This window comes from Pseudonaja textilis, chromosome 4 (assembly GCF_049901715.1).
Source record: "Pseudonaja textilis isolate UNSWEBS1 chromosome 4, rPseTex1.2, whole genome shotgun sequence".
In the NCBI taxonomy this organism is placed as follows: domain Eukaryota; kingdom Metazoa; phylum Chordata; class Lepidosauria; order Squamata; family Elapidae; genus Pseudonaja; species Pseudonaja textilis.
In genome coordinates, this window is record NC_141993.1 from 42,556,889 (window position 1) to 42,577,138 (window position 20,250).

The following is a 20,250-nucleotide window of genomic DNA, read 5'->3' on the forward strand; positions in this document are numbered from 1 at the left end:
TACCAATTAAAGAAATATAGTGTTGAAGGGCCCTCTAAAGTAACATTCTTCTTGCTTTCCAAGACTTTCCTGATGTATAAAAACATGGTGAACCTTGAATCTTCGGATTCCATTTTAGCAATAGTTATCAATCATACATATATTTCCCAAACATCTCTGCATATTCAGCATATTAATTTTTCTCATTAGATAATCACATAAGTCAACTAGATTTTTATTACTTCTGAGACCCACTTGGAAAAATATATTCTGTTCTATTCTGTGGGTTAATTTTATAATTTGTTTTTGAAATCAGCAACCTTATTTTTTCTGGGTATTTTGTATCAAAGCTTTTGTTAAAGAAAATGCATAGCTAAACATTCCATAAAAATATAGTGTTCACACATGGAATTTTTTTATACAAATTATTTTTCTTACATAATTTATTTTTCTTAACATAGAACACCAAGCATTGAAGAGCATTGTACATTTCTTGGAAGGTGTTCTATGAAAAGTGATTGAGAGATTTCCACCTGGAGATCTCCCACAATATTGTACGAAGGCAGCTCATATTAGAGGTCTGCTTAGCGTTCTTCAAATTGTTCTTCAGCATTGTAAGAGTTAACTCTGAATCCTATGAAAAGGCTGCCCCACATTTAAGGAGAACAAGCACTAACCTCCCACTCTCCCCAAAACAATCCCAGCTTTTCATGGGCTGGTTTTCTTAATTCCTCCCCCCACCTCTCCCATCTCTTATTGCTTATAATTAGTGAAAGAAACCTGACCCACTGCCAGTGTCTATGGACCTTGGATATTATAAGGCCAGCGTGGCGTCAAATATCTTAGCATTCATAAGTGTTATGGGCTGTAAATAAATCCTGTAGATTTATGACCCTTCAGTGCCTGCCAGCAAATGAATGTGGCACATTTCTTTCAGCAGACCTGTGGAGGTACAAGTTTGCTTTTGGTTGTAAAGTTAACCATTTCCTTCACAAACACACCCAATTATCAGTTGCTGGCCAACAATATTTGTCATGGCTCAGTACAGAAACAATGATGTAAATTTAAAAAAACTGGTTTGGGAGAATGCATATTATGCAAACAATAAAGCAACAGCTAAAAGTTCTGCAGTAGCAAAAGATAAAAAGATCCCACCACAGACAGAACACTCTACTTCTACCTATATCTCTAAATCAAATTAAAAAAAAGTTTTTTTTTAATCTTCTTTTATCTTCTTCTTTTGTTGGCAACTATAGGCACTTCATCTCAAATAACGTCTATTCTGTTCTTCATTTAAAGCTAGCAAGTATGCTTCAAGAAAGGCATGATTTGTTGCCTTGGTGTTTTTTTCAACTTCTACCCCCATCCGTCCAGCAATCCCCTCTTCTCTATTTAGGGAAACATTTGTTAAATCCAGGTTGTCTCGTGCTTAACAGCCATAACCCAGCTTCCACATAACTGTCAGACAGCTGTAAATGGGGGTTGAGCAATTTTAGTCATGGTATACATCTATGCAAAAGCAAAGAAAGAGAATTCTGCAGCTGTCTTTTTTTTTTACTGTATTTAAAAAACAGAAAGAAGAATAATCTTCCTAATGCATGAACCCTAGAGCTGTTTAAAGTAAAACGCCAAGTTTAGCAAGCCAATAATCTATATTTTAGATCAGTCTCCCCCCCAAAAGTAACATAAGAGACATGAAAATGAAAATGTGGTTACATTTTGCCTTCATTAAACATAAAATCTAGCCTGCCAGAGTTTTTCTAAGTGAGAAGCAGGATAATGCATTGGTTCTCTCCTCCAGTCTGACTTTAAAAAGAATTCCGACAAGAGAGGCTGAAAGGACATTACTCATATGAAGTTTACAAAGCTATTTCTGATACAGAAGCAGCATGCTAAGAACTGAGAGCTACAGACAATGTACTTAATTTTACTGGTTATTTTTGCACAGTTCAGGAGAAGAAACACTTTTTTCACTAAAACCATTAATTAAATGAATGGTACAATTTAGTAAACAGCTTGTCCCTGCCAGTGAGCCCCAAACTCACTCAGATTTGAAAACTGGATATAAATGGCTAACATTCAACTACCACCATCATCCTTATTTCAGAAATCAAATTTCAGCCTACAGATTAGCAGTGAACCAAACCTTCACACTTGAAACAGAATTTTGAACTATGCAAAGCTATAAATATTTCTAAAGGACCTGAACAACAAATTAGCATAAATACCAAAGGGCAGGAACACCTGTTCTTTTTTTCAGCATGATAAGCATTTCATTGTTCTCTACTTAAAATGTAATGACCTGCATAATTACAGTAATATTATATTGAACTGCAGAAGCTCAGATTGTCACACTTTTGAAAACTGTTGTCAAAACAATTCATAGCAGGAGGAAAAGGTGGAGGAATCCCATTAACTCTTTACCCCCTTGCATCTAGATTCTTCAATTGAAGATTAAGGAGGGTGGGTCAGAACATTAAAAAAGGAATTATTAAATTTTAAATATAGAACTATTCCCCTCCTTTATGCTTATTTTTTTAAATCACAAATAATTCCCTTCCTTTATGTTTAGTAATAAAAAAAATACTCAGAGAAATAAAATCTATCAAAAAAGCAAAAAATGTAGGAATATATTGAACAACCTTTAATGTTAATAGGAATATTTTGAAATATTAACTGTAAAATTTCAATAACCAGAAAAATTCTTGCTACTTAATTGCTGTATCACTGATTTCTGAAATTAAATTTCATGTCATGAAGTTCTCATGACATCCATTTTCACACAAGTTAGTTCTAAATCCTTTGTTTAAATCTATAATAGAGCCCTCCTTAATGTATATTGGTTCTCTTAACAGCCAGGTATATTATTCTGTGAAAAGCAGAATTAGTATGATGCAGAGGAATCTTTGTTCTCTGAAAAATACAACTATTGCTATCAATTTTGAACAATCTTCAGTAACTGAACTATTACTTGCTATAACAAAATTTATACTTTAATCCCTTCATGTTTACCTGAAAGTAAGAGCTTGCTTCCAAATCAACATTATCCAGGATTGGACTATTAATGATTGCTTTAAACTATTTATATTTATACAGCAAGAACAAAATCATAGATCAGTATTTCTATAAATCAATTTTAAATTATCAAAGGACAAAGATTTTTCTAAATAAAAATAAAACCCCAGGTCTACAGTGGAAAAGGGACAATAATTACCCAGATAAAGTTTTAAAAACAATAGTACATTCACTCAAATTGGGAGGGTAGTATTACTTATGTAAGTAACTATTAGTTATTTACTTACATTCTGAATTGCAAAAACAATATCCTAATGGTTTGAATATATTCTGAACAGTACAATATAAAATTGATTTTTAAATAGTTTTAGCTTTGCAACAAAGTAAAGAATGGATTTTCTTTATAGCTATGATTTAAGTCGCATGACAAAAAGAAAAAGAAACTGAAATATACAGCTGGCTGTCATGCAAATAATAAAATTGTCTATTGAGGATGGAAAATGCTTTTTGAATCATGTGATGGCAAAGAACAAGGTCACCTGTTATACCAACAACAAAAATAACAGATTTTATACAAAGCACTGACTCCTCAGAAAGGGCTTTATTACTAAGTGATTTTTTCTATTAAAGATAACTGTTTAGGGCCTGATCCAAAGTCTATTCAAACATTCACATAAATAGTCCCCATTCATTTCAAAAGATGATGTATCTAATCCAGAACAAAAGTACGACCAGAAAAAAATGCAATATATATTAAACCACAATATCCTTTATTATATGGAAAAAGGAATTTGTGTCTCAGATCTCTAGCCAAACAAATATAAGAGAGAATCTTCATAGACAAATTTAATTTTTCCAAATTATTTCTAGAAATTCCTTGGTGAGTAAATGTATACTGTCATAGTTTACATTAAAATAGCCACAATTTTGCCAACATACAGCCTATCCTTTACCTGTCACACTACCTTGCCAATACTGTATTTAGTCATCCTTTCTTTCCATTATACCAAAACTGTGATTATAAAATATATACTTGCTTTGATTATGACCCCAAAATGCAGCAAATTATAAAATATATTCACTAAGTTAATCACATCCTTCAAAATATTTAAAAATACACATGTAAACATGATTTAGTCATCCTTGACCTCTACAACTTGTAATCTGTATTTGGGATCTGAATAAAAACAAGTCTGACCCTGATATTTTATAATGCATTAAAAATATCTCCTATTCCAGACTGGTGTTATCAGGAATCCCACAAGCATTTAATAATGAATGTATTACTCAACATTTATGTCTGATACTGCCACTATAAGAGAAAAAGGTAATCTGAAGAAACCAAAAGAAAGGTAAGTAGGATAGAAAACTTATCTTAATTTAAAAATTAAACAGAAAACCTAACAACAGATTGTGTATGAATTCTGCAATCCCTGGGGATATTGTAAGTCAGTTTAGAAATAACATTATAAAAAGTTTACTTCATTTCTAAGAAGAGCAGGTACAGTTGGAATCAATCTATAATCTATAAAGTAATATAAAATAGTAGCCAACATGAATCAAACTATGAAAATAACTATAAAGCAACAATCTATGGTAATGGCTACAGCAACTTATTTTCTGCCACGCCTTCTGGACTTTCTGCCACACCCATAAAAGTATACATCCTTCAGTAAGAGTAATGTGTGTTGCTTGTGATTTAAAATATTCCATTCATGTAAAGGCTTGTTCTTTTATTTAATTCTTTTGCTAAAATGTAATTGTTTTTAAGAAGAAAAAGATAAGTCTATATTTTAATAATCCTGCTGACTCTTACTGAAGCCAGAGAATAAGAAAGGGGGAGATTGCTTGAGATTTTTTTGTACATAATAAAAAAAAAAATCAGTGGGTACTCCTAAGGCAAGACAGGATCATAGAAATAATAATATACATATTATGTCATAGTTATACAGTGATTATGACATCTCTATCCTTCATGAAAAACCAACTGTGCCTTTTTGAAAACGTTGCCTTGCAAAGGAATGCAAATAACATTTTCCCAACACTCTCTTCTCAAGAAACCCTCAGAAATCAAACCAAAAACGAAAAGAAGAAAAATAGAAGGGAGAAAAAAAACACACAGGAAAGCAAGATGCTTGCAGTTAAACTGTCATCCGCAATAAATTTAAAAACAAGAGTGCCCGTAAAAGGGTGTAGATAAAAGATACAATTTAACACCAATTAATCATTCAATGGCAACTATCCCAGTAAATTAGTATGTAACTCGGCGAGGGTTAGGACAGCAAATAAAGGGTTAAGTGGGAGGCAAAGTAAAGGGGGAGGGGAGAGAAAGCAAACCCAGTTCGCCACTCAAGGGGGCCGGAGAAAACAGAGCGCTATAGAAATTTCCGAGTTTGGGGAACTTCGAGCGAGCGCGGGCTCTGGCGCTGAGAACCGGGAGGGAGCTTCTTTCTTTAAGTCACCGCGGCTGTATCCACCCCCCCCCACACACACACACAACTGAAAGTAAAGGAATAAACATGGCGAAGTATAAACAAACCGCTCTCCTCCCTTACCCGCCTCCCCTCCCCTCCCCTGGTCTGCGGAACGCACAAAAGTTTTGGAAAGTTTCTGGCCGTGCCATGGCCGAAGTGGGAAGGAACAGGCGGGACACGCAGGAGCCATTGGGGACTTTGGGAAGAGGGAAAAAAGAGGAGGGAAACGCAGAATCGTAGCAGAAAAACCGGGAAAGGAAACCATTAAAAAAAAAAAAGCCACTCACCGTTCTCGCCGTGGGCGAAAGGGATCCATTGGGGAGGTAGGGGCCGCTCAGGTCGGGAATCATAATAAAGGGATACCCAGGGTATGGTGGGCCCTTAAACAACCCTCCATCTTGCCTTTTCGCAGCTAACATGGCGGGGAAACGAGGAGCCAGAAAAATAAAAGAAGGGAAGGGAAATCAGTTAGAAATCGTTTCACAAAAAAAATCCAACGAAAACTTTAAAGTACTCGAACCTACAGAAAACACAGCCGCCGCCTCCCCACTAAAGGGGCAGAAAATAAGGGATGGCTGCCAAAGAAAAACAACTTACCTTCCTCTAAACTTTCTCTGGATTTATCTCTGAAACTTTCGGACCTAGGTGGAGGCCGCCTCTCCGCCTTAAAACAAGAACGGGGTTTTGGAGGGGGGGGGTCAAGATAACAAAAAGGGGGGGGACAGTGAGGAGTGCATGGGAGAGATAGGATGGTGGGGGAGATACGGAAGAAAGAAAACGAGAACGAGTTAAAAGTTTGTGCAAAACATGAAGCGAAACATACGGCAACAAGGCAATTTACGACGTGGGGGGAAACGAAGTTAGTTGTGTTCTGCCTCTACCCCCTTTTCCTACTCCCCCCCACCCCCCAATCTCTTGTCCGACAATCCTCCCGCCAAAGCTGAGCGAGGCAGGTGTGTTTCAAAGGGGGGAACGTTTCTTACCTCCGAGTCGGAGGAGCTGTTTTGATTAGTTTCTGATTCATTGACCAGAGAAGACTTGACGTCCGCTAAATCCCTCTCTGCCGAAGAGTTCTCCGAGATCTTCTCTTCTTGCTCCCCTTCGTCTTTAAAAGAGATCAATTCGTCGTTCGCCCCCAAATCGTCCCCTCCACCGCCATTGAGTTGCGGCATCTTCTTCCTGCCTTACCCCCACCAGCAGCAATTTTGCAAGGACGGAGCGAGAGAGAGGCAAAAGGGGAAAAAAATAAGGAAAGAAAAAGGGGGAAGGATATTTTTCTTAAAAAAAAACAAAAAACAAGGCAGAAAGAAAAGGGAGAAGTTTGTAATTTTAAGAAGAGTCCCAGGTGAAAGTTCTTTTCTTTTTCTTTCCTCTTGGGGAGGGGAACAGAGGGGGAGGAGGAGGAGGAGGAGGAGAAGGAGGGGAGGGCAGTGTCCCTGCTCCTTTCTTTTTGCACCAGTGACTTTGGGTTTCTTCTTTTCCTTCTTCTGGATTTTCTCTCTCTCTCTTTCTCTCTCTCTCTTTTCTTCCGATGATCAGATCAGCATGTAAAGACACGCGGGCAGAGACACAAAAAATTAATAAGAAAAAAAAATTATATAACGAGGGAGGGTTAAGACGGGGGAGGGGAATTACTTTAAAAAATGGTAACAAACAAACCAAACAAATCAGCTGTAAAAATGGGAGGGGGGGTAGAAGCTGCAGATATAGGAAGCCTGTGCTGGTCGGATTTGAGTGAGTTGAAGTTAGACTGAGAGCTTTTCAGTTCAAAGGCGGCGCTGATTGACAGATAGAAAAAGGGGGATCGAAATCCAGAGGAACGGAGAAGTCTGGGATCCAGGATTATTGACAGGGAGAAAGAAACACTGGGCACTTAATGAGATGCAGGAAGGGCGGGGGATCCCTTGTGACGTGTGCATAAATAAACAGGAGGAGGGGGTAACGGAGAAACTAACAATGATCCCTTTTGGAGAGAGCAGGAAGGGGGGTTTGCGGCGAAGGCTGGCTGGCAGGCAGGCAGGCAGGCAGGCAGGCAGGGGCGACTAGGCGAAGGGAGACAGTGTAGATGGGCGAGGAGGCGAAGCTGTCAGTCCTAACCCAGCGGGCCAAAGCGAACAAAAGTCGGGGTACATCAAACAAAATAGGGAAGGGGGCAAGGCAGGCGCTTCAGCCGTGGCTTTGCACAACCGTCAAGGCAATGAAAGCACCTCTCGGTGCCTTCGTGCTCGCACTTGGTTGCGCACTCAACTTTCCGGCGCGGTGTAGTGAAATTTTTTTAAGAGTTGCATCCGATGCACTTTTACCAGGAAGTGAATTCGGTCCTCTGGGACTTTCTTTCCGAATAACCATGCACGGGCTGGTGCTCCAGTCACTGAGATCGTTTCGCGTTTTTATTTTGCTGGGATAGTGAGGTGCTCTTCTTTTAACGGCGGTGCAATGGTTTCGATCTTCATCTGCGGCCAGAGGAGTGGCCAAAAAACTTTATATATGTATATGTATATATAAATATTTTCTCCCTGTTTTATGGCTGAAAGAGAAGGAGAAAGTGAAGAGAACTGAAAGAGAAGGAGAAAGTGAAGAGAACTGCGGTGGTGGCGCGGCTTCCAAATACTTTTGTATCGGATTTGAAAGGGCTGGGGGTGGCGGGAGGAGGAGGCTCCTGGCGCTTCAGTCCAGCTCCAACCTGCGTAGCGTAGCTCGAAAAGAAGCCCCGCGATTTCGCAGTGGATTTTCTCTGAAAGGTCTCTGCGGTTCGAGTCTACCGCGCGTGTCCTCGGGTGTGAGTTTCACTGGGCTTACTCCCAAGTAAGCGCCCAAGCCCGTAGCCTTAAGAGCCTGCAGGCGAAGTGCACCAAATCTGGCTTTCTAAGAGCAGGATATCAAAGCCCCAAAACAAGGAGAAAGACCTTTATGAATTTTCCTTTACTTGGGATAGTTTGGTAGAGTAGACGGTAGGAAGAGATGGATGGGACCAGTTAATCGTCCCGCGGGAGAGTCGAAAACAGTGGGACTTCTTAGAAAGAAACTTCTTGTTTTCTTTCTCTTCAGCCACTACAGTTTTCCTTTGACTTCCCGCCATCAGAAAAACTCCAAACGAAGCCAGAATGGCTCTTCAGAAGAAACACTGCTGCGTGTGTGTGTGAGAGAGAAAGAGATCCAACTGTGTGGTCCCCATAGCTGGCTAGTAAATGAATTGCCAAATATAGATTATTAGGGGAGGGGACGGAGGCTGGGTCGTGTAGCTCAGGAATGTGCAACACGACATACTCTTCTGCAGTGAGTGATCAGCTTAAACTGGGGAGAAGCAACAGAAGAGGGACGTGGCTGCTAAAAATGACATCTGGCACCCGATTCTACTCTGTTGATGAGTGGAGTAAAACAAATTGATCTTCCAGAGTGACAAATTGTAACAATGGAGGAGTCAAATGGAAACTTTAACATGACCAAGGAACAAAAGTAGCAATGGGAGAGAGGGAGGCAAGAGGAAAAGACACACACTGAGTATGTTCAAGGGGAATTAGTAAATTGCCTAATAGAAATGGTGTCAAAAAGCAAAGGAGGGGCTGTTTAAACAAACAAGCATTTCCCAAAAAGCATATAGCTTGCTGCTCCCTAAGAGCCTCCTGAGCTCTCAAGATTTTCAAAACAAAGCTGATAAGGTCATGCAATATTTACAGAGTTTAGAGGGAAGACACTCAGTAAACTATCTGTTCTGGGAAAGAAAAAGAAAAAATAATGCAGAGATTGACATAGCTATGCTACCACTAAGCCACTGTAGAAAATCACATAATCAGTTCCATTTTAAAGAAAAAAAATCAGGCTATAATATTATTTTTTTTAAAAAAAATTGCAACTTAACGAAAACAAGAGGAGGAACATAAAAAGAGGTAAAATAAATGTGTATGTTTAATCAGACTGGATTGCATAGGACACAAAGAAAGGGGCTAATTACTCTCAGCAGGTAGGAACTAACCTTCAGACTTCATAAATAAATAAATCAGTGAACAATGTCTAAGTGGGAAGGTGGAGACAGAAAAGGATTACTGAAGACACACACACACACACACACACACACCAAAAAAGGAGGAGGAGAAAAAAAACACTTCTCTACATATGGATGTAATAATTTCTTCTGGGTTTTTTCCCTTTCAGACATTATGAAAAATAACTGATAGAGGACATCAATTTTCCCTGATCAACAATAGTGTTCCTAATAGGCTTGTTTAAAAAAAGAGAATTGTTTTATGGAATTATGAATTCTAGCCAAGAAAGTGAAATCTTATTATCTAAAATATTTGTAAGTCGATTTGTTAAAGGTTGGAGGTTTAGATCCAGCCACCAGAAAATTAAATAGCTCAAAATTCATAAGAACAGGTACTGATAATCAAATAAACACTAAAATTTAGAACAATCTCCAATCACACAAACACCCTGAAATTATCCATTATCTGATTTCAGTGACATGTCAGGATGGTTCCTGGAAAAAAGTATTTGCAAGATCTTGTATAGGATGGCCAAAAATACCATAACATTTCCATAAACCAATCTTTTAAAATTGCTTTATATTTGAGTAGCCTGTGACTGTCTTGTACTTTTCAAGTGAGACCACTTTGAATTTGATACCTACTTAAAGCATTTATTTATATTTATTGGATGTCTGGTTGATCTTTATTGGGCTAAGTCTGGAGTTATTACAGAATTATGCCATAATTTAAAAAGTTTGCTTTGTGAGTTTTAAAATATGCTGATGTCAGTGATTTCAATGTTACGATATCAAAGTTTAGCACTACTGTACAACAGATCTTATATTCCAGTATATAAAGAGCCCTATCAAAAATCTTCAGCGATCTCTCTCTTCTTTTATTAGGTACCTTCCACTCTTAGTGAACTTGTAGCAGCCATTCCTTCAGACTGCACAATTGGGAAGGAGGAAGACAAACCCACTTCACAAGTTTGTTGATATTTTTGTCACTTCCTGAACTGTTTCCATACAGGTTTTGTGTAAGAACTGGTATATATTTTGTCTTGTTCTTTCTTCCTGCACCTTTTTTTTAAAACTTCATTTTGTGTCATGCCTTTTAGACTAAAGCTACAAAAAGGAATTCTTTGATTGTTATTGATTTATAAGTCACAAAGGACTCTTCTTTCAGCAAGCTTTAAATATAAACATATTTAGATTGGATCCAAAGGAAATTCTTGAAAATTGTGAATACTGGTGTGGCTACAAATTCTTTAATGGGATCAGTTCTTAGAATTTGTTTATCAATGACTTGTGGCCAAATTCACAAATAATTTAAAATTTAAACTTACTGTTTATTATTAATCAGTTTTATTTTAAAGTATTTTAATAGGAGTAATCCAATGAAGTTGAATGTGGAAATTTCACAGTAAACAAATACACTTTTATTTATTCCATTTATGCCATTCAGGTTGTATTTGAATTTATATCTGGTTGGTTGTTTTCATGGCAGAAATGGACAAACTTATTCAGCAGGACACATTCTTAAGTTCATCAAACTTTGATCCCATTGAAATCTGATGGAGCATTTCATTATTTAAGTTGCACTGATTTCACTGAGAATACAGATAGTTAATATACGGATTGGATATCGTTCATTAAGATATCTTAAGTTGCCTATTTCTTTTATTTATGCCATTATAGATTATTAATGAATTGCATTATAACATCATTAAATAAAACATGGTTTATTTATTGATATATTTTAAAAAATCAGAATAGTCTGCAAATTTCTGTAAGTTTGTATTTACTTAGATCTATTATCCAATAATAGACTTAAGTAAATACAGTAAATAAGCAATAACTAAATTCAGATGATATGTGATAAAAGCATGCACAGTTATTTTATGATGTAAGATCTTGTGATAGAAGGAAACTATAAGAAAGGTTCATAACCAGGTTTTCATAAAATAAGCAACTCAATAAAATAGAATTTAATGTTTAAGCAGATATATATATATAGTACACATGTCCACCAATGTTGGGTGATAAATACTGTAACATTTGGAGCAATTTCTGAATAACCCTATATCATCCAAGAGCCCATGTAGGACATTACCAGCTGAACCCAAGGGACGGGTTAAATGTGTTATCAGTCATGAGTCCCTTTGTGACCACAAGAGATCTAAGTGCAGTCCACCTTGAATTCCTGTGACTCTTATCTACCAACAATTTGCTTGGGCATTAGTAGTTCAGATTCTTTTATAGAGCTTAAGCTTGCAATAAATCTTTATACCAATTTAAACTTCACAGAATTCCTGATTCCCCTGGTGCTGGACAGCCCAATCTTGAATTCCAAACAGTGCTCTTTTTAGTATAGGACATTCCACATAAGTCAATACAACTTAATGTCTGGTTCTGATATGAGATTTTGAAAATCAAAGCCAGATTCTTATATATCCTGAAAAATGAATGGTGCTACTTTTGTTTTATTTTTGTTATCTGGCTGAGGTAATATTCATAGGCAAAATACAGTTTTATGCAGGAATGAAATACAAGTATCTATAGACAACATATCATTGAAGGGTGTTTGATAAATCTTACATTTAACAAAGTATTGGCTAATATATTATTCTGACACTAAATATAATATAATTGGCAAAGTTAAAAGTTCTTGTGGACTGCCTGTGGAAAGGTTGTCCAAAATTACAGCTATTAAAGGAATGTGATAGAGCTAATTATCAAGGCATGTGACAGTAAATGATTTCTCTTTAGTCATTAAGGGAGGGAGGCATTGAAATAAAGCCACTAAAATATTATGCTACCACATAATCAGAATTACAGACCATGCAACAGTCAAATGATATCAAGAAATACGGATTTTCAAGTGGTCTCCCATGCTCCTATGATGATTTGGATAACCATTGGTGGTCCAATCTCAAGGATCATTTTTATAGTAGGACATATATATGAGTAAATTCACCCATGGATATGCCCCCTTCTCTAGCCTGGCATTTTGTGTGTGTATAAAAAAAATCTTCCTTGGCAGTATGTACCTTGAAACCAGTGGTGGGATTCAATTTTTTTTTTACTACCAGTTCTGTGGGCAATGGCAGGGGAAGGATACTGTAAAATCTCCAGTCAGAAGTGGTGTTTGTCCGTTCTCCGAACTACTCAGAATTTCCATTACCGGTTCTCCAGAACTAGTCAGAACCTGCTGAATACCACCTCTGCTTGAAACTTCAGAGAAATAGATAAAAATTATAATTTTATGGGTATCAGAACTGAAATGATCAGGTTCAGATTAACGAACCACCTACATCAAATTAAAAACTTTCCAAATTATGAACACCACTATGTCAGGATCTGACATAGTATAATCCAGCTCAAACTCCTAGAAGATCAACCTTCAGTGATAATTTTCTGGTTGGTGTCAACTTTGCAAAATCAAATATTTACATTTGCAAAGAAATGCACATACCTAACTTTGACAATTTTGCAATCTTTCATTGAGTTCACTGGAAATAATTTAGAAGTGAATATACTAGGTTCAACAGCATTTTTAATTGTTTTTTTTTTTTAAAGAATTGTGAACTTGACTATAAATCATAAACACCTGTTTGCACTAGGGTTCTCATGTTGTATCTTGAATGAAAACAAATGCAGAGTTTGCTACAGCTAAAGTAATACAATATTCAAGGGAAAATTCAGTCTGATCCTTTATGTGACTTGTGATTTATGGTCTGTTGCCAAATTTTAACTAACAGCTGCTATTTTGTCTAAAGCAAGTGCTTGAAGCATGGGCTTCCAAATAATTTTAGGCTGGATTGTTGTCTTTTAACACTAAAGAAAAGTCTGCTTTTCTGCAGTGCTTCCTTAATGTTGGAATAATATACATAATAATTCTCTGATGATAAGATAGGATGATGGTGTACCTTCTATATCAAAGTCTTGTTACAGATTTTAGTAAGTAACATACTATCTCAATTGATTGGATATTGATGAGAAGGAAATTTCTTTAACTTTAATGGGAACTGAAAATGACCCTAAGACTTGACCACATTATTTACAGTTCTAACAAAAATTGATAGAGCCAGTAAGTTCAAAATACTGTACATAATATAAACATTTTTAGTTATTACACTGCTTCAATTAGAAATAGTTGAATACATAACAAAAGTATATTGCAAGTGGAGCTGGCACATGGGCATAGTTTCTCTCTCCCTCCTTCTCTCTGTCTGTCTGTCTCTCTCTCTCTCTCTCTCTCTGTCTCAAACTGTGTAAAACTGAAAAGTTAGCAAATATTAAAATTGCTAAGCAGCAAATACAGAAAGTAAAAACAAAAAGATACACAGAAGTAAAACCAAAAGCTCATAGTAGTAAGATGAAATAGGGAGGAAGATCAGTTAATGGCTGTTCTGGAAACTTGCTGAGTTGAATTCCTCCTTTCTCAGCCTTATGACATATATGGAGACATAGGATATTCATGGCCAGAAAATCTTTTAGTCAAAATTAAGTTCTACTATCAACTGCTTGGAAGGCCTCTTAGACAAATAATTCAGAGCATGCCTAGTACATCTATAACTACAATCTAGAGATGGTAACACTGGCATAATTTGCAACGGTAGTGTTCAAACATTGTAAAATGAAATAATGATAGATATATGACCAGTTTCAAATATGATTTAATACAAGAATGAATGTTCTAGGTTCTTTTTCTGTTCCTCCTGCTGGTTAGAAGAAACTGTCTTGGTTTTCTTATTCTGTAAGCAACTCAGAGGGCCATTTAGGTGAAATATCAAATAATAATGTATTTTTGTTTTTACAAAACCATTTTAAAATGCCACCTTATATAATCAATTGAAAAAACATGTAGAGAAAATTATAAATGTTTAGATTGCAATTATGGTACAGCATTTTAAACTGTTCTCTTATATCAGACTTCCTGACAGAGGAAAAGTACTGTTCATTTATTCATTTGTTTGTTTTTTAAATGTATATACCTTAATGTTTGTCACTAAGCACTGCCTGGAGCTATAACCAACATAATGAAACTAAACTTTTAAAATGAAAGCAATTAGAAATACCAAAAGCAAATGGTTTTTACTTCAACCTTCTTCCTGATGTTCGATTTTTCAAAAGTTCTTTTACAAAGGACAACATTTAAAAATGCTGTTTTCCATCTGTTGTGCAGGTATAATCTATAATCTCAGATACATACACATTACTTGAAGGATATAGGTGCATAGCAATATAGAATCTCACAATTATTTTGTTGGTGTTCTTTCGAAACCTACACATTGTTGCCAGAGGAATGTATCCCATATGAATGACATTATCCAGATATGTGTGTGCTACTCTTAAGCTGAATGTGCTATCTTGGCGTTAATTTAAATTTGTTTTAACCATGTTTATTAGATTTATATTCTATTTTTATCACATGAGTTCAAGGTAACTTCATGAAGATCTGTTATCATTACACCTACTGCTCTGACAGAAAAGATAACCTTAGAACATGGGACTGGCCCAAAGTCACCAGGACAGCTTCCATGCCTGAGAATAGACTTGGTTTTTCCTATTCCTAGTTTTAAATATCAACAACTGCCCTACAGTTGGCTGGGTTCGTTATTATTTAGCATGACATATGAACCTGTACATTTGGTAGAGTAGACAGAGAAAGTTCAAGGGACTTGAGTTAAATCCCTATTTGATTGTGTAGCTCACAGAGAGACTTGGGATCAGCATGTAGCCTTGGATAATCTCCTTTATAGACCTCTGAAGCTAAAAAGAAGATACAATGTGTGGTGTCTTGAACTCCTTGAAAATAAGGAAAGGATACAGTTCTAAAGCATATGTATCTCGCTGCTAAACATTTGCACTTACAAACTGTATTGTACTATATTTTGTTTAAGTGACTGAAGAGAATCACATTAAGTTACAAAAAAGTACTCTACCAGTTAAAACAGAATTTCTTTTAAAATAATTTGGCAATGTACACCTATTGCTACTTTATAACAGAAAGTTTTACGTCTTCTTTATTTATAGTAAATTTGCTTGGGATTCCTCAGGATACCTGATAACTTTTACAGTGAGTGGTAAAATTTACCAGCTAATTTTCTCAGAAGAGAAGGGCCTCAAGCAGATCTATAACTTGTCATAAATTCCTATATAAAACTGTATGAGCCTATATCATCTTACAAGAAAATTGCATTTCTGTTAATGAACCATTTTTTACAGAAATGATCATATTCTCAGTGGATTTAGGCAACACATTTTCAGTTCTTGAAGCATCTATTCTAAGCTAATCGATTCAAAATGGACTTCTTTGGGACTATTGTTACATAGCAATTTTTGAGCATTTGTTTCATTTACTCAAGAATGATTCTATTGTCTTCAGTTGTTTCAATAAAACTATTGAAAATATTGGCCTTGACTGTCATTAAATACAAAGATATACTGTATAGCACAAGTAGAAACAATTCTGTTTAGTTATGTATCTAAAGTGTTTTAAATAGCCTCCAGAACTAGGTTCCATTAGAAGACAACAAAACTAGTTGTTTAAAGACATCACATGAAGACAGCTAACAGACTCTTTATTAATTGTATCATTTTATTATGTGTGCATTCTTAATGTTCCATTTTTAACCCTTTAAAGATATAAAACATTAAAATATGTTTTTTATTTAATAATTTATATGACACTTTGAACAGACTATGTGGCTGCATAGAAGGGTTTCTACATATTTCTTACATCCAGGTAGCTACTTGTCTCCTTGTCTATCCAGGTAGTTACTTGTAATTTTCCAAGTCACAGTAGTTTGTTTGATAACAGTTTAATTTTTAATATTTTCTGTGAATATAACTTTGTGATTTGTAAACAATAGTTTATTGCTTCATAGAAATATCAGGTGTAACTTAGCAAACCAAAGTTAAAGCAAATCATTGCTTCATGTAGTGTACTTGCCTGATAATGACCAACTCTGTTTGGCTACTGCTAAACTCTTCCTGTTATCTGCTTTATCAGGTTGATGTTAGATATCCATAAAGTAGCATGAGTTATAATAATATCAAGACATAGAGTAAAGATGGTCATCTATATTATTCTTAGAGACCTGGCTGGATCCTCAGTCTTGTTCCACTCAAGATGATGTCAAGCTTGGAAGTCACCTTGGCACCATAGCTTCATCTGTATTTGAGAATGGAATGGAATGGAATGAAACTGAACAGAGTAGAATACTTTATTTGTCCAAGTGTGATTAGACAAACAAGGAATTTGTCTCTGGTGCAGAAGCTCTCAGTGTACATTCAAAACAACAGAGTAATAATCATAATAATGATACAATAAGAGAAGGTAGTAGAAAAGATGAGAAGGATAGTAACGCAGCCATACCACATGGGTAAATATACTGTGACATAAGACAATACTGTGGGAATTAGGTGTTCAGCAAAGTGATGGCATGATGGAAAAACTGTCTTTGTGTCTAGTTGTTTTGGCATGCAAGGCTCTATATCGGCATCCGAAGGGAAGAGTTGAATCAGTTTATGTCCAGGATGAGTGGGGTCTACAGATATTTTCTCACCCTCCTTTTGACCTATGCAATATACAGATTCTCAATGGAAGGCAGGCTGGTTGCAATTGTTTTTCTGCAGTCCTAACCATCTCTTGAAGTCTGCACCTGTCCTATTTGGTTTCTGCACCAAACCAGACATTTATAGAAGAACTAATGACACATTCAATAATCTCTCTGTAGAACTGTATCAACAGCTCCTGAGGCTGCCTAAACTTTCTAAGTTGACTCAGGAAGAACATTCTTTATTGTGCCTTTTTAATGATGACATCTAATGTTAAATGTTCATGTCAAATCCTGGGAGATTATATAACCCCAAAACTTGAAGAACACTACTGTTGATACTGTGTAGTCTAATGTAGCCAGACATGGTAGAACAGGAGAGCTCCTCATAAAATCCATTCTCATCTCTACAGTTTTAAACATGTTCAGCTCCAGATTCTTCCAACTGCACCACAGGATCAGTTGTTTATTACTGTTTTGAATGAAACCAATGCTTGTTTGTAGCATCTGCAAACTTCAGTACCTTAACAGAATACTGTTCTATTGTGATTCTGAATCTGTGATATTGGTCTTCTCATGATAATAACATAAAATGCATCAACCACAGCTCTCCCACCTCCTGGTAGAATTAGCAAACTTGTTATTTATTCATCTTTATTTTAAAACATTGCTTTAGTACATACAGCATACTTATTTTATATATCACCTAGAGGGAAGATACCACAAGAGCAGTTTATAAACTTGAAATCAAGAACAAAAGACATGGAAACACAATGATAAAGCCAATGTAAATTTTAAAACTCCAAAGTTTTAACAGTATTTGAATTTGGGTTGTGATAATACCAGCAAGATGGGTGGGTGAAGGAGGAAAAAAATGATGGAAGAGACCCTTTCCTGGTACAGGTCCATTATAACATAGTGGGAAAAGGCATATGGGGAAAAAAGGCAAAGGTGACTTCAATAGGTACATTGGAAAATAGGTGGAGAAGACTATTTTAGATTGTCTGATCGATCTCTGGTTGTTCTCCCTCTGAAAAGTTGATTGTGGCAAAAAATTCCAGAAACTTTGATACAGTATAACAACTACAAAGAAAATAGCAGCAAAAAACAAAAACAAATGAGAAGATTCTAAATAGAAATTCTTTTTACTTAGAAGTTTTCAGAGATCAGATGCCATAGCTAAGAAATATTCCTTCAAGATGCTATCTCCATTATTTGGGATATTGAAGATGCCACTTTTATGAAGATTATTTATGTCAGAATATTATTAAAAGAATGAAATTATTTATTTATTTATTAAAAAAATCTCGGTCATTTCTGATCCCTGACTTCTCTGCTGTATTAATTATACCAACACTTATTTGAACTTAAATTCTGTTACATTTCTAGATTCTGATGGTCTTTTTCTCCTAGATGGTAAAAAGTGTTAATAGCTCACAGACAGAGACCAGTGTCTAATGTCATGCTATCATGAAATTGTTTCAATTCTTATACATGTATGTAACGAGAAAAGAGGTTCTGAAAAACCAAAGCATCCATAAATTTATCATTTTATTGACAGCATATCTTTTAACCATAACAGCAATGGAAGAAGCCCAATAAATGAAACATTTACTGAATAACTTGCCTTATTTTCAAGCAGTATGTGATTCCTTTCTAGCTGTCTCCAGAAGATGTTTTTAGCCTAATTTGTTCCCTAGAAATTTCACTCGCTAGAGTTCTACATCTATGACGTTTTATTGCCTGAAGCGAAGTCTGAATAAGAACTTTCTTAAGATATACTTATCCTAATGCCAATCTACAATCATTGGACTACAGTAGTTTGATTTATGTGTACTCCACCTGGTGCATGGTTTGCATGCTTTCAAACATTCACTGATTTCTCTCTGTGGATAAAACCATGCTAACCTCCATGCCATTATAATTTATTTACTTTTTTATTTACAAGACTTATATAGTTATCTATCTGTTACAATGATTCCAGGGGCTTCATAACAATCCATAAAGCATTATTAAAAACATACCCTTCCTTTAGGCCTCAGACCAAATATGCAACCCCACCCGCCCACTACTTATCCCTAGCCCATTGCTTGGGATAAGAGCCAGATCTTTTTACCCCTCTGGAGGGCTAAAAGTGTAGGAATCCTTCTGATCTCCAGGGGGAGGCTTTTGGTCTTTTTTAAAGAACGGGGGTGGCTACTGAGAAGGCACTCCTCCAATGTACCATCAGATGATAACATGCAAGGGAGGGTACCTGAAGTGCATCCATCATACATAACCTGATAGGACCAGCAGATATCCCACGACAGGCAGACCCACAATGCTTCGTCCAGTTGTATATACAACAAAATAAAACACAAAACACAAATAGAAAAACACATACAAAAAGATCATGTATCACAACCGGGGGGAAAAATCCCTACAGGTAAAATATAAAGAAAGCTACATTCATCAGTAAGCAAGGAATATTCAACTGACAGTAAACAATCACAGATGAGTTGAGGTGCACTTTAGCTGGCAATGTTGGTGAATGTTGGAAGAGTTTCTGCTAAATGTTACAATTCAAAAATAAAACTGCTACTGGAGAGTAACTTGCACTGGTGTACCATAAATGTCAGTAATTTTAAATACAATTAACTTCCGCTAGACTGTACTGTGAGAATCAGCTGTCATGCCTAAAATTATAAATAAACAAGGCAGTACACCAAAGGAAGATCTATTTGCATTATGATAATAAGAATGTGTTATTCCTGATTTAAATACAGAATAACAGAATTGGAAGGGACATTGGTTTTTTTTTAATCCAACCCTCTGGTCAGGCAGAAAACCCTATACCATTTCAGACAAATGGTTTTCCAATGAGAATACCATGATGCTCCCTTCAATAGAAGGCCTTGCTATCATTTGGTCTACTTTCCAACATTGTAAAAGATTCAGATACTGTTTTTCCCTTTTGTGGAATTTCTCTGCTTTCCTGTTTAACAGAAATAGTAGTAAGAGCAGAATAGTGGCACAATGCCACTAGTGAAGGATAACACTGAGAATCCTCTGTGTGGGAGCTCCGAAAAAACCTAGAAGTTTAGTGTAGCAATTCAGGTGCTAGACTAGAATTTGGGACACTATTAATGCTGTTCTTCCATGAGTCTTGGAAGCCAGATGAGTTTGGGTCTGGGGCCAATCTCTCAGACCAAACCCGCAGGCAGGATTGTTATTATGGGGAAAAAAAGAAAATCATGAGTTCCTCAGACAGGCT

General features: G+C 36.2%; 1 protein-coding gene and 2 long non-coding RNA genes across 24 annotated transcripts in view; 2 read left to right on the plus strand and 1 right to left on the minus strand.

Moving 5' to 3' along the window:
• The window catches only part of TCF7L2 (transcription factor 7 like 2), a 220,498-nt gene extending 213,163 nt beyond the window's left edge, over positions 1 to 7,335 (minus strand). For 13 of the 22 annotated variants that reach the window (XM_087932724.1, XM_087932723.1, XM_087932722.1 and 10 more), the window contains exons 1-3: positions 6,452 to 7,334; positions 6,066 to 6,132; positions 5,756 to 5,880 (exon numbers count right to left, since the gene is read on the minus strand). In XM_087932724.1, the coding sequence (XP_087788850.1) occupies positions 5,756 to 5,880; positions 6,066 to 6,132; positions 6,452 to 6,640 (381 nt within the window). In that variant the 5' untranslated portion in view covers positions 6,641 to 7,334. Of the gene's footprint in view, positions 1 to 5,755; positions 5,881 to 6,065; positions 6,133 to 6,451 lie in introns of all 22 variants that reach the window. The other 9 variants (XM_026704785.2, XM_026704786.2, XM_026704777.2 and 6 more) reach the window with 2 other exon arrangements.
• The window catches only part of LOC148125803 (uncharacterized), a 503,025-nt gene that overhangs the window by 52,841 nt on the left and 429,934 nt on the right, over positions 1 to 20,250 (plus strand). The window lies entirely within an intron of this gene.
• The window catches only part of LOC148125804 (uncharacterized), a 69,923-nt gene continuing 57,088 nt past the window's right edge, over positions 7,416 to 20,250 (plus strand). The window contains exon 1 of the long non-coding RNA XR_015743491.1: positions 7,416 to 10,419. This is a non-coding gene — a long non-coding RNA (uncharacterized LOC148125804). The remainder of the gene's footprint in view (positions 10,420 to 20,250) is intronic.